The sequence below is a fragment of the Colossoma macropomum genome, unplaced genomic scaffold (assembly GCF_904425465.1).
Source record: "Colossoma macropomum unplaced genomic scaffold, Colossoma_macropomum, whole genome shotgun sequence".
Lineage (NCBI taxonomy): Eukaryota > Metazoa > Chordata > Actinopteri > Characiformes > Serrasalmidae > Colossoma > Colossoma macropomum.
Window position 1 is genome coordinate 2,473,694 of NW_023494787.1, and position 16,953 is coordinate 2,490,646.

Sequence of the window (16,953 nt, forward strand, 5' to 3'; positions counted from 1 at the left end):
CCTTACTCCGATCTAAGAAATCAGTGTGCTGTTTACATGACCATTTGAATAATCAGATAACTGCAGAAATCAGATGATGATCAGATTGAGTGCATGTAAACTCACTCAGTGTTATATGAGGGTTATGGCTGTTTGTTGCTGTTGCTGCTGCTGTTTCTTTGGTCTTCCATTAAAACTAACTTTATCTGCCTGTCCTGATGTCCAGTGTTGGCGGTTCCAGCCAGCCAGATTAAAGAAGAAGTGGTGGAGGAGGACGTCGAGCCTCCGGCCCGGAGGAGGAAGATTGAAGTCATGCCAAGTTCCATAGAGCAAAGTGATACGGTCAGTCTGTTCATTTTTAAAAATCTGACCCATTTAATTTTTATTTATTTATTTGTTTATATGTTTGTTTTAATGTGTCTCCTCCTCTTTTGCGAGTGTAACACTGACCATCACTGCTATGATCATTAATAGGACTACTTTTGGTATCTAATAGTAATTATTAACTCTTTATTATTATTATTATTATTATTATTATTGTGAAGAATCCTGTGCGTGTTGGGCTTTGTGAATATAGTGTGATCTATATGCTGATTTGTTAATTGAATATAGATCACAAAAAAAAATCTGCCCTATTACTCTACACCCTTAAAAATGATGGTTCTTCAAGGGTTCTTTAGTAAAGAAAATGGTTCTATATAGAACCGTAAACACTGAAAGAACCCTTTGCATGATTAAATGATTCAATTGCATCATGAAAGGGTTCAAAAGGTTACTAAAGAACCCTTGAAGAACCACCTTTTTTAAGAGTGTACCGTCGAGACCCTCTTTGAGATGCAGCTTTGACTCTAATTGTAGGCGAAGCACTAATAAAAGTGTAAGATCAGAGATCAGAGACATAATATTTTTATATATTAATATAAAGGGGAGGTCCACTGATATTTCAAAAATTCACCCATGATTGTTTGTAAATGGGTGTAAATGGTCATTCAGAGTGGTTTGGTGTGAAAGGGTTCATTGTAGAATTAATTACTCAGCTCATGCCTCTCTCCACCCCCCATCCTCCCTGCAGGAGCAGTTGCAGAGGCAGCTGCAGGAGGCCAACCGTGCAGCGGCGGCGTATCACCAGCAGCTCCTGCAGAAGGAGAAGGAGGCGGAGGCGTACCGCCGGCAGCTGGAGGCCATGGCCAACGGACAGGCCGCCAACACCGCCAGCCTGGGGGGGCAGCAGGTCATCATCCAGGAGGAGGTGTGTGTGGATTCGGCGCAGATCGAGGGAGAGGAGGAGGTGCTGCTGCTGTCCGACGGAGACGTGGTGCTCAACACGGAGGAGATCGACTCCACAGAGGATCCGCAGAGCATAACCATCCACACTAAACTCATCTCATAGCCAGACGGACTCAGAGACTCAGAGCTCAGGTGGTGAAACTTACATCAGCAGTTCGTTTCCTGCTTTTTCTCCTCTTTTTTAGCTGGACGCCTGTTTTTTCTGTTTTTTTAATACTGCTACTGTTTTTCTTCTGTTTCTGTTTTTCTTTAAGATGAACCAGACGTCTCACACGCTCTTAAACATAAAGGTGCCAGAAATGGGGTTCTCACAGTGAAGAGCGTTTCAGTGGTCAGATAAATAAGATGAGTGTGAAGAACCTTTTTCCCCCACAGTGTGAAGGTTCTACACTACAGTTTGGAATCATATCATTCATTTTTATTAATTTATATACAATAACAGCGTCCACAATGCAGATTTAAGCCTAAAATATACAGCAAAAGATACTTTTGGATGTCGTATTCAACATTTTTCAAGTATTATAGCAGCAAGAAGTTATAAAAGAATAAATACACTGTTATTACAGTCCTGAGGTTTGAAATTACATGTTTTGTTGATTTTCTAAGTGAAAATAACAAACAAACCTCAGCAGATTAATATTTGAAGTTATCTGAATTTAACACTTATCGGGGGATGAAACACAATGTTTTGATTAATTTTATCCCTAATATGTTAAATAATTCAAATAACATCAAATGAAAAACATAGAAAATCAATAAAACATGTAATTTGACTAAATATTTATAAGATCTGCCTTGAGATGTTTATCACTTCTGAAATTGACATTATTATTATGAGCTCTGATCATCAATCTGACACCTATAATTAGAGATTATTAATAGGTAAGTTTGTAAAGTTTGCAGGACTAGTACACTCTTAAAGATGGTTCTTCAAGGGTTCTTTAGTAAAGAAAATGGTTCTATATAGAACCATGAACACTCAAAGAACCCTTTGCATGATTAAAGGGTTCTTTAGATTGATGGAGAATGTGTTGTACATGATTCTATATATAGAACCTTTTTAAAAAGGGTTCTATATAGTACCTAAAAGGGTTCTTTTATTTACAAGCTTGACACCATAACTGTAGTAGAACCCTTTTGAGTGCCAAAAAGAAAAAGGTTCTATATAGAACCATCTACAACACATTCTTTGTCAATCTGAAGAACCCTTTCATGATGCAAACAACCCTTTAAGTCTCTTTTCTCTGAGTGTTCATGGTTCTACCAAAGAACCCTTGAAGAACCATCATTTTTAAGAGTGTATCAAGATCATTTTATGCATTTATCTGCCACTTTACTGCTTTCCTTTCATTGAAAACATTTATTCCATACTTTTTAACCCTCAAATTAAAGGTCTTTCCTATCACCATACCCTTTAGAACCTTTAGAACCCTTTGGGAACCTTTATGTTTAGGAGATTTTGTGTGATAAACAAAGGGACAGGCAGTAAACGGACTCAAACAATTTTTCCATTATTTTTATAATTTTTTTTTTGTCTAAAACGTGTCCAGATCAGCTTGGAGCGTTTAGTGGAGTCAGAACCGTTTTGTGTGAGTTCAGTATGATGTAAAGGTGTCAGGAGGGCTGAGATGCTCTGGACTGTTTGCTCAGGAGACGCTATTCTACACGTCCTGTAATTATCTTTATTATTTTTCTTCTGTGAATGTCCTGTTGTAGTAAAATGACCCCTCTTACCCTCCGCTTAAAGAACTGCATTGCTTTTTTGTAGATTTTTGTGGATTTTGTTCTGTTTTTTCCATTTTTGAATGTTTAAATTTCATGAGTTAAAAGCTCATCATTCTACACTTTCATATACGTCTTTTAAGTTTTGAAATCTTTGTTATCCAGAGCTGTTTAAAGGAAAACTCCAGCGGTTTTCAACCCAACAGAAGCCCTAAAGGATTCGCATGTTTGTTTTCTTCTCTTCAACTTATTTTCATTTGTTTTTTCAAGATCTCAAGCTACTTATATAATTATTGTTACATAACAAATGTTACCTCGATAAAACAATGTCTGTTATGTCATAATTGATGTAAATAACTGGAGACACTGGAAAAAAAAAACAAATGAAAATAACTTTTCATGGAAAAATGGACTAAAAAAATGTGAATCCATGATACCTTAGGAGATTTCACATGAATTTCTGTTCCTAAAAGCAGTCGTCTGCCAAAAACAGAGTGGCCAATAGGAACGCTCCTTAGATCTTCTCCTATTGGTCAGGCCTGAGTTTAGGATTAAAGGGAAACTTCAGTGTTTTTCCAGCCTAATCTCTGTGTGCTGCATCTGTAGTGCACAATAGATTTTGTACTTACTAGAAAAGGTTGCACTTTATTTGGATGGTCCACTGAAGATGCTCAGTCTTTTCTTAACTTACAAATAAATATTTATTAAATGCAACTGACCCTGAAGTTGCGCATTAAAGGTTTTATTAAGTCTAACTCGAACCCGAACACTAACCCGAACCCTAAATCGAACTGTAAACCTAACCCTAAGCTTAATGTTGATAAACAACCAAGTATCACCAGGAAGTTGGTTAATCATATAAGTATCTGTAGATCATCTATAGGGGACCATGCAAATAAAGTGTGACCAAAAGCAGAAACTCCACTGACTCATAACTCACCTGTGATCAGAGACCGGTGGGCCGGTGGGCCGGTGGGCCGGTGCTCTTTACTGAGTTCAGGGGAAGTTGCTGAAATTACTGTCTGCATTATTTGACTATGTTACAAGCACAGCAGACAGAGATTAGGTTGGAAAAACACTGAAGTATCCCTTTAAAGGGCAACTTCACCAATTTTTCAAAAATGTCTGTATTTGAGATGTAAACAGAGAGATTCAGAGTGGTTTGGTGTGAAATGGTTAAGATGTCTTTACAGTGGTGGTGATAGGAACCAGGGGTCGCCATGACTACAACACAAATATAGACAATTTATTTACTATCCAGAACCACCAGTGAACCTACACGAGTCTTCTGAGTTTATATGGAATGTTGATGATGGAAAATAGTGGAAAATCTGAAATAATAAGTTTTCTTTGGGGACTATTTTGCCTCACAGCGCCCTGCATGTATCCCTCCACCATGAATGGAGTTTAAGTTCTCTAAACTATCATAAAACAGTGTCTCAGTCATCAGGCAGTGAATTCATAACCATTTCATGTAGGAACTTTCTGTGAGGGAGCTTTTAGAGGTGGACGTCTGGTTCCTATCACCACCGCTGTGACCAGTTCTGACTCGGTAAGTTTCTCTAGAACGGAGCGTTTCACACCAAACCACTCTGAACCACTCTGAACGACTCTGTTTACATCTTAACCACTTAATTATGCACAATGTTGTAAATTTAGGTGGAATTTCCCTTTATATGTGTGCCTTTTCATTGTAAAGGTGGCCTTTCATGTACTTTTATAATGGCTGAGATGATTTTCAGGGCTGATTTATACCAAATTCATTAGTAGACGATACTGACTATGATCTGAATTCATAAAACTGGCTCTTAAGAATAAGAAGTCTGATCATTAAAACGGTTGTGCGGTCTCAGAGTTAAAACACTGAAGTTCAGTGCTTTAAACTTTACGAACCCTCTTAAGCCAACAGGGGACATCAACTTTCTCACATTCCTCATTAAGTGTGGTGTTTCAGTGCTCTGATCAGCTCTGAAACTCTGAGCAGCTCTGTGAACGTAGCCGACTGCTGACCGGGCCCTGAATGTTTTTTTTAATCCACATATTTATTATTTGTCATTATAACTGCGGCTGTAGTTTGGTGTACATGAATAAAACAACCCACAGTCACGGTTCTCACTCCAGTTTTTAAACACCTCAGTGTCGCTGCTGGACTGAGAATAGTGCACCACCCAAATAGTACCTGCTCTGTGAGGATCCATGGGGGTCCTGACCACTGAAGAACAGGGTAAAAGGGGGCTAACAAAGTATCAGAGAAACAGATGGACTACAGTCTGTAACTGTAGAACTACAAAGTGCACCTATATAGTAAGTGGAGCTGATAAAATGGACAATGAGCGTAGAAACAAGGAGGCGGTCAGAATGTTATGCCTGATTGGTGTATATAGTCCTTTTTACAACAGGTGTCACAAAGCAGCTTTACAGAAAAATCCGGGTCTGAGCCCCCATGAGTGTCGCCAATGGCGACAGTGGCAAGGAAAAAGAGCAAGAGGAAGAAACACTGAGAAGAACCAAGTCTCAAAAGGGGAACCCATCCTCCTCTGGACCACACCGGATAGTAAACAGCGTTAGTATAAAATATTAGAATATAAAACGGGGAAAAACAGGCGGAGCAATGATTAATTAGATAGACTGAGTTTATGCAGCAGCAGCAGGAGGGTCAGTTCATGAGGGTGAGGTTTGCACAGCTTTGTACAGCGTGAAGCTCCATGGTGGTCAAACTGGTGCAGATCAGCCAGTAGAGATGGAGCTCTGGTGACGCCCATGTGGGAGTTAATAAGACGGCCTTTGACAAGATTTTAATACGTGTGCTATAAAAATAAAATTGGCTGCTGCTTTGTTTCCTTATAAACTCACAGATTATGGAATTTTACAGTGACTTTGTCTTATAATCTCTCATTCTAGGACAGGTATGGCAACCTGGGGGCCAAAGGTCTGTGGAGATCAGCGTTTTCCCTCATCTAACACTCTGAATTCAGTTCATGAAGGCCTGATGAGCTGAATCAGGTGTGTTTAATGAGGCGGTGAGCTGAAGTCTGTGAGGACTGGAGCCAGACACATGCATTTTAGGACATTATAAATAATAGTCTAAAACAGGGGTCAGCAACATGCGGCTCTTTTACTGCCCTGTTGCTCCACAGCTGAATCAGACTAGTAGGTAAAAATAAAATAATCCTCCTTTACAGTAAAATAAAGCTCTGCTGATCGTTCAACACAGTTTAACAATAAATGGTCTTAAACTCTGGAGTTAATGTAGAACTGCTGATTCACCCTTTAACCCTGAAGATCAGCGCAGACTGCTGGTCACCATAGCGACACAGACAACAGTCTCGCCTAGCTAGTAGCTAACGAAACGGCAAAGAGAGAGATTTAAGACGAACATCAATAATTTGGAGATGAATGGACTTATTAGTGTTTATAATCACTCCAGTCAGTTTATCAATTGCCAGCTTGTTGTTTGAATTGTGCCGTTCCACCTTAAATGGCACAGCAGTACATTCTGGCTCCTCAGGCACCATTTAAGGTGGAACAGGAAAATATGAACAAAAAGCTGGTGTATGGGAAGCTGCAGCCTTGTAAAAAGTGGAACGTTGAGAGACGTTTTACAAGAAACTGTTCTACTTTTGAGGAAAAGTTTCCTGCCAGAGATGTGAGAAAAGCAGCTGTAGCTAAGCTAAAGCTTAAAGCAGAGCAAAGTTAGTCTGTGTTTTTGTATATATTTTTTTAGCCTATATAGCACATCAGCACATACTGAGACATATATACAGCCAGGATGGTAAAATAGACATAAACTGTGTCTCCGAAAGTGGTTTGATTTTTGTTGAAAGGACAAAATGGCTCTTCTTAAAATTTGGGTCGCGACCCCTGTTCTAAGAGAACCAGCTGTGGTCTGGTTTGGCCTTGTGTTGCCGTCTCTCATGTTAGAAAGCAGTTGGCTGTTGCTGAATTCTGTGAATGTGTTTTTAAATGAGTTTGAAGCTGCAATCTGAGACAGACAGTTCTTATAAACAGCTCTTTAACCAACACTGACTTTAGGCGGTTACTTTCGAAACTCTGCTCGCACTACTTTGTTGGTAATGAACCACTACAAAGTTCTTCCCTCTGGAAAACTAGAACTGATTATATGGTTTATTTTATAAATAATTTGAGTGTTTGGAGTCAACAGGGCTGCGTTCAGCCTTAATAAAACATAGCGAAAGGGTTATTTACATGTAAACGGTGCGTTTAACACTGTTGTGTTACACAAGCGTTGCAACTACAGCAGCTGGGTGGGCCATTCCTGGTGTCCTAACTTATGCTATTAAAAAACACCTTTACAATAAAATACTTAAGACAAATACGTCTTCTAATGTCTTCAGTAGTTGCGTACACCGAGCTGCAGCTGCGCATTTGTAGAGACTTTATTAAAATCCATTGTGTGCGGCTTCTTTTTAATAGGGTGGGGTTTATAAATACGGCGCTGCTGATTGGGTAACACCTCTGACACGCCCATCAAACAAGAGAAACCGTACCTCAGCCACACTCTACAGATTCAGCAGACACAGACTGGGCTGAAAAACCCTGAAGAACTCCTTAAACTGCTCCGTGCTGTGAAGATCTTCTACAGACCACAGAACCTTTAATCAACATTTTTCATCTCAGTTGTATAAAAATGTTTATTCCTTGCTAATTCTAGGAAAGTACAGCGAGAAAAAAGGACAACAAATGAAAACATCGGTACATAAAGAAGCAAAACCTCTGTCCATCAACGAGCTGAGGATAATATGGAAAATAAAAACGAGACCAAATTGAAATAGAAGTTGGTTTATGGAGGCAGGGGGGCACGTATGGGTCCCCTGGGTGGCGCTGGGGGCCGCGGGGGCATGGGAGGAGCTCTCTGGAAGCCAAAAGGGGGCGGTCTGGGTGGGCCTCCAGCATAACCTGGAGGTGGCATCGGAGGAGGGGGACCTGCAGAAAAGAGAAATCAGACACAAAATATAATATAAAAAAACTGCATGAAAGTTCGATCATCTAATTTACTATTTATAATAATCTCAATAAATAAAACTTCTAAAGCAGTTCATTAACGACAGGATATGGTTGCAGAGCAACTTAATTCATAAATACTGAACTAAAACCGTTAACTAATAAAAGTAAAACCATCTTCACTGTGATAAAGTCACTGTAACACAGCCTCAAGTGGGTTATTGCTTTTATAAAACAGCGGCCAACATGAAACGACATAACATGCAATTTTTCAGAAAATAATTTATTATTATGTCTAATTAAAAATAATTTATTATTATGTCTAATTAAAAATAATTTATTATTTGAGATAAATCTCAAACGGCTCCCTACATAGTGCACTACGCAGGAGTTTAAATACTGGATCCTGCAGCCCAACAGAGCAAAATACAGCTAAGAAACAGTCATTTGGGATTCAGACACACCCACACTCGGTAAATAGTGACTGTTTGGTTATAGAAGCTGGAATTTCAAAACTTCCCTAGCGCACTATTTAGGGAGTACAGAGCGGTTTGGGATTCAGTCTGGGTTTGACGCGACTACTGACTGAAACACGAACATTTGAAGTGTGTAAAACATTCAAGTGGCATTCTTAAGTCTTTTATACTGTTGTTTTACAGTTAATCACACCGTAAGTGCTTTAATTGAAGCCTGTGATGTTAATGATGGAGATGTTTAGCATGTTTGCTATCTTTTAGCCTGTTAGCTAGCTGACCAGCCCAGTTCTAGATAGGAAAATAAGCTGTCAGCTCCTTAGTTTAAACAGAACCGGGTTCTAAATTCATCAGTACACTCGGTGGTCCATACGAGCAACGTTAGAGTCAAAGATTATTCGATTAACAGCACAGGGGTTTTTCGTGACGTGGTGCAGAGATACAGAGTTCAGTCTGTGAGGCGGTCAGTGTGGGTATATTGTGTATTTTACAGCAGCCTTGAACGCATCATCAGATTTTAGGACCGGAACTACAACTGCTTTAAACAATCAGATGTTAGAATCAGAATGATTAGTTTTAAAAAACGTAGAAGGCTCATTAACCACAATGAAAACTGGGATTAAGTCTGTGCTCACTACGACAGCCGGGCTACGTAACACCCGTTTTAAATCTCAACCGATTCCACAGACAATAATCCATTTTACCCAAAGATCTGGTTTAATCTGGACATCAAAGGACGCAGAACTTGACGTTCTACAGCAGAGAGAAGCATCCACTCTTATGCTGACTCAGTCAAGCCACGTGACGAACACATACCCATTGGTGGTCCAAATGGTCCTCTGGGGGGCATGCCCATCTGTGGTGGAGGTGGCATGCCTGGGGGCGGCGGAGCACGAGTGGTCCCCGGTGGGCCGGGGGGTGGAGGTACCATACCTGGAGGTCCAGATGGGGGCATCGGCATAGGAGGCATCCCTGAGAAAATACAGGTTATACATACGGGTCAGAAAAGCAGAAACAGAGAGAAGAGTTTGCTGAAGAGAAACGAAACAATGATGCACATCGCTTTTATCATAATCATCACAATCTTAGCTTCTTCAGTACTGATACTGCTGATCATCTAATGCCCTGAATTCAGTTCACGAAGGGCTAAAGAGCTGAATCAGGTGTGTTTAATGAGCCAGTGTGCTGAAGTCTGCAGAGTTTTGACCCGCGAGGACTGGAGCCTGACACCTGCATTCTAGGATGTTACAAAATACAGTCTAACAGAACCAGCTGTGGTTTGTGTTGGCCTTGTGTTGCCGTCCCTCATGACACACGCAGTTGACTATTGCTGAATTCTGTGAACATGCAGTTTTAAATGTGTGTCTATAGAACATAAGGTTGAAGCTACGATCTGAGTCAGACAGTCCTTATAAACAGCTCTTTATAGTGGTTGCTATCAAAACTCTGCTCTCACTTTGTTGGCAATGAATTACTACAAAATTCTTCCCTCTGGAAAACTAGAACTGATTAAACGGTTTATTTAACAAAACTTAAGATAAGTAGTTTCTCGCAAACGTTTACTGATAATTCAGCTGAGAAGGCCATTCTCGGTGTACTTCTACCTTATGCTTTTAAAAAACACCTTTACACTCCCGAGTGGTGCAACCGTCTAAGCGTTGGCCCTCTCATCAGGAGATCGCGAGTTCGATCCCTGGTGATGCTACAGCCGTCCGTAGCCGGGAGTCCGAGAGAGCACAACTGGCCTCACTCTCTCTGGGTGGGTAGGATGGCCCCTCCTTCTCCCCCCCATCACTCAGCGTGATGCTAGTCAGCGCAGGCGTCTGTTAGCTGACGTAACAGATCTGGCGGTTGGCGCTTTCCTCCGAGCGCGTTCGGCTGTCTAACGAAGGTGCGTGAGCGGCAGCTCGAAAAGATGCGGTGGCTGGTTTCACAGGTCTCGGAGGAAGCCTGTGCTGCCTTCACCCTCCTAGCGTTGATAGTATCGTGTGTGATTGGGGGAGTCCTGACTAGCGGGTGGAATTGGAGACGACTAAATTGGGGAGAAAATTGGGTAGAATCCATTGTGTCCGCTGCCTTTTTAATACTAATACTAAATAATTTTAATGTCTGTGTGTACGTCGCGGCTGATTGGGTAACACTTCTGACACGCCCATCAAATGATAGTAAACGTACCTCAAAGCTGAGCTCTTTATCCAACACTGGTTTTAAGTGGCGACTACTAAAACTCTGCTCGCACTACTATATTGGTAAGGCGGTTGCAGGAGGTTGCAATACTCAAATGAGCCAATCACAGGCTGTTTTACTGGGTGCTGCTCGCATCCCGACCAATTACACATTAGGTCTTTATTCGAACATCTTTATTCAATCACATTTTTGAAGTCAGCAAAAGAAAATGTGAACTAATCAGCTACTGTTTCATGCAAATCCCTGAAGATGACCCGACACGCTTGAGACAAGAGTCTCGCTCACTGCGTGAGACAGCCACAATATCAGGATTTGAACCTCTCAGTGGAGCAGATTTATAGCTGTGGCCGGATCGTTCAGGGATGCTGCATGGAGCTGAGCGGGCAGTGGGCCATTTAATGAGGGATGACGTTGCTGTCCTACTTCACCGTCACCCACCAAACCCATGTGAACGTCACCTGTTCCTGCTACGTCAACACTATTTAAAAAAATAAAAATCTGTTTCCAATGCCAGTTTTCCACATTTCTGCTTTATCAATGAACCACCTGTTACAACGTATCCAAGCGTAACTATTTATTTTACCACACTTACTTTCCATACAGGTTTTTTTCAGAATTCACATAAAAGAGATGAATGGAAAATTCCAGACAAGCATTTCTGTGGCTATTCTGGTCAAGAACACTGAAGGTCCCTCTCAATGCAGATTGTGTTATTAGGCATGTTAATACACAACCGCAATACGCAGAAATACAATCACAATATAGATCTACATCTATATCATGCAGCACTAAAAATGCTTTATTTTTGCTCCAAGAAAGACTAGACCTCGTAGAGCAGAGTGCCTAATCCCGGTCCTGGAGATCCACCACCCTGGAGAGTTTAGATCCAACACGCCTGCCTCTCATTACCTGGATCAGGTGTGCTAGATTACAGCCAGAGCTAAACTCTGCAGGGTGGTAGATCTTCAGGACCAGGACTGAGCATCTCTGTCCTAGAGGAAGCAGAATATCTGTAATCTCATAATCCACCCCAATCCTGGTCCTGGAGATCTACCACCCTGCAGAGCTGAGCTTCAACCCCAGTTTAACACACCTGATCCAGGTAAGGAAGGCCTTCATGGGCAACTAAATAATAAAGCCAGGTGTGATGGATCTGAACTCTCCAGAGTGACCTCCAGGACCAGGATTGGGCACCACTGCCATAAACCAGGGATCATTATATAAATTAACACAGGAAAGAGTGTGCACTCACCTGGTGGGTGCATCCCTGCAGGAGGAAAGGGGGGTGGTCCTGGGGGAGGAACCCCAGTGCCTGCCTGAGGGGCAGGTGTTCCTGGGGCAGGAGGCATGGGCATCCCAGGCGGCATTCCAGGTGGCATCGAGCCTGGTGGTGGCACAGGTGGGAACGCGCCAGGTGGAGGCATTCCTGCAGGAATGAGAGAAATACAGAGATAAAATGAAGAGAATATGAGATCAACGTCTACAAAAGCTCTGGCAGCGCTAATTATCGTGCAGCAGGGCAAAATAAAGAGAAACGAAATGTGAAAATGTGCAGTGAGATAAAAAACAATTATTTAACATTTTTATCCTACAGAGATGCACGACATCAGATCTGAACTGAACAGATGTTTAGATTTAGATTAGTGTTGTATTTTTTAATCTCACTCTTAAAGGTGCAGCATGTAAGAAGTGACATCTAATCACCCCTCCCTTTCCAAGCGTGTAGTGGAACCTACGGTGGCTGTCAGGTTTTCTGCCGTCGTCTGTCCTGATTTCGTTTTGCTTCTTCATGTTTTCTCTTCTTTGATGGTGACGATTCACCCTCCCTCACTTTTTCTTCTGCTAAATAATAATTCTGATCCTCCATTTGTCTAAATTTGGCTTCTCCCTACGTCTTCCAGCCGGAGCTACAGCGCCAACAATTTCAAGCTGCTGCTTCAGGGTAAAAACGCAAAAGGCGCCTCCAGAGCCAGAATTTGGTTTGGCCGTTCTGGGCTACTGTAGACTGTATTCCATTTCTGATAACAGATCCCCCTAAATCTCACACACTGCACCTTTAATCTTCTGTTCAGAACATGCTGATTGAGGCCACATTTAAAGTAAAGATGAAGAACGATATCAGAATAATTTTGGTTTTGGCAGAAAACTGTTAAAGGGCCCATCTCCGACACTTATCTTGTATTTTATTTTTTTCCCGATGTCCACTTATAACATTAGTGTGATTTACTGACATATGTAAATGAGCTCTACTCTGATTGGCTGCCCTTCATTGCGTCTCATTCAAAAAGCAGTCCAAGTGTAAACACTTGAGAGTGAACGGTTGGGGCTAAACCACTGCAAGTTGAATTGGCAGATGTATGTAATTAGTGCGTTGGTTTCTGTGAAAAAACAAGGAATTCAAAACAAAACTTTTCTGCAGCTTCGTTTCTATTTAACGTTTTAAATTTTACATTTTACAAACGACATCAAACTCCTTTATTTCAAATAAGTGGGGAAAAGTCCATTTTCTATTGTACGGGTGCTTTAAATGTTTATTTGGCTGATATTTTAGGCTGATATGCGATGATTGATGATCGTTAAACTCTAGAAGAGCAGAATGTTTAGGTGACACTGAGTTACTGCACTAAAAAAAGTGCATTTTACTCATTTTACTGTATCTGTAAACCTACAGAAATAAATATTTAGATTTCTCCTTAATGTTAATCCTGGTTTTGTCTCAATTTCTGTAATTGTAAAAATGTTTACGTATAGGTATATGTTTATACCATATTAGTGCAACCCTAGCTTATTCTTGGACCAAGATGTAACATCAGAAATCAAACAATCCATAAATCCTGTTTACTGCTCCTTTCAAAAGGTCAGTTATTCATGGACAGAGCACGTCGGCCCAGTGGACTTGATGCACTGATGAGCCCCTTGCTTTGAAACCGAAACTCGTGTTAATTCTTGAACCGGGACTTAACATCCGAAGCGTGAGTGATGACTGACCTGGTATTGGAATGGGTGCTCCCAGTGTGGTCATTACAGGCGTGGGCGCAGTGGGCGGGGGCGGGGCATCCGCGAACAGCTGATGCGGCCGATCGGCCTGCGAGAGCGGATTCTGGGCAGCCAACAGACGTTCAGCCGCAGAGCCGTGCCGTTCACCTTTCGAATCTTTCTTAAAGGCGTAAGAGACCGTTATGGGCCGATTGCAGAGATACTGGCCGTTCATGGCCTCGATTGCTGCATCAGAGGCGTCAAAACTGGCGAAGTTGATGAACGCATAGCCTTTCGAGTTGCCCGTGTCCGGGTCTCGCATGATCTTGGGTGTCTGAAGGATCACGCCGAAAGCACTGAAAGTATCGTAGAGCAGCTTCTCGTCAATTTCTGGGTCCAAGTTTCCGATAAATATGTTGGCGCCCACGTCCAGGTTCTTGTTGTGTGCTGAAGCTTTGTTGACTCTTATGGGTTTGCCATACAGTTTGATCATGTTCATGATCTTTATGGCATAATCGGCATCTTCTTCACTGAGGAACTCCACAAAGCCATAACCTGTGGAGAAACATCACACCAAACGTCTAAATTATGGTACACGCAGCACAGAGCACTTATAGTGCAACAACTAATCTAACTTTCAAAGGGAAACTACACAACAGAAAAGGCTTGTCCTCCAATCATATCATAGATAAGTATCATACAATATAAGAAACCACATTATAAAGTCTTTTTGATATTGCTTAAAAGGGGAATTGTGCCAACTTTTTCAAAATTTCGGCATAACTAAATGGTTTAGCTAGAAACAGAGCTGTGATTCAGAGTGGTTTGGTGTGAAACGCTCCGTTCTAGAGAAACTTACCGAGCCAGAATTGTTCACATTGGTGGTGATAGGAACCAGACGTCCACCTCTAAAAGCTCCCTCACAGTTAAAGCTCCCTAAAGTTATTACATGAAATGGTTATGAATTCACTGCCTGATGACTGAGACACTGTTTTATGATAGTTTAGAGAACTTAAACTCCATTCATGGTGGAGGGATACATGCAGGGCGCTGTGAGGCAAAATAGTCCCCAAAGAAAACTTATTATTTCAGATTTTCCACTATTTTCCATCATCAACATTCCATATAAACTCAGAAGACTCGTGTAGGTTCACTGGTGGTTCTGGATAGTAAATAAAATGTCTATATTTGTGTTGTAGTCATGGCGACCCCTGGTTCTTTTCACCACCACTGTAAAGACATCTGAACCATTTCACACTAAACCACTCAGAATGACTCTGTTTACATCTCACACACTGAATTATACAGAACGCTTTGGAAAAAATGGAATTCCATGTTAAGTCTACTCTCCCTTTGTCCTTGACATGATTCAGATTTCTGTCTGCATGACAAGCAACTTCTTTTTGTATAGTGCAATCAGCTCAGCATTATTTTGGTGTAGCTGTTGCTAATTTGTGTACATTATCCAGCAATTGCCCAAGACTTTTAATGCCTGTGCAATTTCTTTTAAAGGTACAGACTCTGCAAAAGTGAGCATGCTCACTGTAATAACTCACCTGACTGATTTACTTGGATATTGTGCTGGCAAAAGTCTATTCATCCACGCAGTGTGGTCACTCACCTGGCTAGTCACTACATAAGCATCAGTTTAATGTGCTGTACTCACCCTGATGCTGTCCCGTAACTCTGTCTTTGGGCATGTGTGTGTTCACCACTGGTCCCGCCTGAAGAAAGAGCTCCCATAACAGCGGCTCTGAAACCTTCTCATCCAGACCGCCAACATATACCGTCGCATCTGTCAATAAAGACAGGAAAACAGGGCAATTTAAAATACAACAAGAAAAACGTAACACACCAAACTTATATAAACTAATGATGCTTGAAAATAACCCCCTCACGGCAAATGAAATGAAATTATACTTGGGTGAATGTAACTGCTGAACCATTTAAGGTGGAATAGTCACATGGACTGACCGGTTTAAAAAGGTTTTAGCTGGTTTATTCTCAAACAATCTCAACATACAACATATAGGCCATATCAGATAATTTTATTAATGGGTTAACCTTAAAGAAAAACACCTCCAATTTTTAATTTCTGCACAATTAAATGGTTAACATGTCAACAAAGTCATTCAGAGTCGTTTGGTGTAAAACGCTCTGTTGTAGAGAAACTTCTCTCAGCTATCAGCGCGGTAACCCTGGGGCAGACGATCCCGACCAGCGAGGTGAACGAAAACCGCAAAACCTGCTGTAAAAACCAGTGAGGAGCACAGAAACGCTGCCTGTACAGGACAGAGAACAAATCCTCCAACAGAACCATCAACGGCTTTCAAGGAGAATTCCACTGATTTTCAAAAATGTTCGCATAATTAAATAGTCAGAACTGTTCACAGTGGTGGTGATAGGAACCAGACGTCCACCTCTAAAAGCTCCTCACAGAAAGTTACTACATGAAATGGTTATGAATTCACTGCCTGATGACTGAGACACTGTTTTATGATAGTTTAGAGAACTTAAACTCCATTCATGGTGGAGGGATACATGCAGGGCGCTGTGAGGCAAAATAGTCCCCAAAGAAAACTTATTATTTCAGATTTTCCACTATTTTCCATCATCAACATTCCATATAAACTCAGAAGACTCGTGTAGGTTCACTGTAGGTTTGGATAGTAAATAAAATGGCTATATTTGTGTTGTAGTCATGGCGACCCCTGGTTCCTAACAGCACCACTGTAAAGACATCAGAACCGTTTCACACCAAACCGCTCTGAACCTCTCTGTTTACATGTCACACACTGAGCTATGGGGGAAATTTTGAAAAATCGGTGTAATTTGCCTTCAAACAGAGCGTTATCATCATCATTAACTGGGCTTTAATGAATGAACCGTTGAGCTTTAACCCGTATTAAGCTGTAAAGATGCGCACTGAGTAACAAAACCTCCTCTTTACTTTATTTACCTTTATTTTGACTTTGTTGTTGTTTGTTTATTTGTTGTTATTTGAATAACAGCGCTGCACCGACGAGGCTGAAGTTTGCTTACTATTTACCAGCGTCTTGTTCGAATTTTCCCGGTCCACCTTAAATGGTGCGGCAGTTACACTGTGGTGCGTGAGGCACTGTAATGTGGCTGCTGCTCCATTTAAGGTGGACCGGGAAAATTCGAACAAGAAGTCGATCGTAACGAGTAATAAACAGCGATAGTGAAACGTTTTATGTTCTACACATAAAGTAAAGACGGTTCCGTATCATATTTAGAGTATTTTACATTATAGTTAAGGTGTTTTTATTCATTTTCTTACCCTGGTTTCTCTCTGATATCGGACCGGCCGCCATTGTGACCCGCGCTGGCGGAAACGGAAGTGTGA

General features: G+C 41.3%; 2 protein-coding genes across 5 annotated transcripts in view; one reads left to right on the forward strand and one right to left on the reverse strand.

The window, feature by feature from the left end:
* The window catches only part of gabpb2a (GA binding protein transcription factor subunit beta 2a), a 15,335-nt gene extending 13,062 nt beyond the window's left edge, over positions 1-2,273 (forward strand). For 2 of the 4 annotated variants that reach the window (XM_036565848.1, XM_036565844.1), the window contains exons 7-8: positions 206-321; positions 1,052-2,273. In XM_036565848.1, coding sequence (XP_036421741.1) covers positions 206-321; positions 1,052-1,369 — 434 coding nt within the window. In that variant the 3' untranslated portion in view covers positions 1,370-2,273. The remainder of the gene's footprint in view (positions 1-205; positions 322-1,051) is intronic. The other 2 variants (XM_036565845.1, XM_036565847.1) reach the window with 2 other exon arrangements.
* A 5,336-nt stretch (positions 2,274-7,609) lies between these two features.
* Positions 7,610-16,953, reverse strand: sf3b4 (splicing factor 3b, subunit 4). Its single transcript, XM_036565585.1, has 6 exons — positions 16,888-16,953; positions 15,253-15,381; positions 13,599-14,141; positions 11,863-12,036; positions 9,240-9,395; positions 7,610-7,932 (listed from the first exon to the last, which is right to left on the reverse strand). Exons 1-6 carry the CDS (start codon positions 16,919-16,921, stop codon positions 7,790-7,792), a joined length of 1,179 nt encoding a protein of 392 aa, XP_036421478.1. The 5' UTR covers positions 16,922-16,953; the 3' UTR covers positions 7,610-7,789.

Coding starts and splice junctions, on each gene's coding strand:
- sf3b4 (XM_036565585.1), bottom strand. CDS start 16,921: ATGGCGGCCGGTCCGATATCAGAGAGAAACCAGG. Junction 15,382..16,887: donor GATATCAGAGAGAAACCAGG/GTAAGAAAATGA, acceptor CTTTATTGACAG/ATGCGACGGTATATGTTGGC. Junction 9,396..11,862: donor TGCAGGGATGCACCCACCAG/GTGAGTGCACAC, acceptor GTATTTTCTCAG/GGATGCCTCCTATGCCGATG.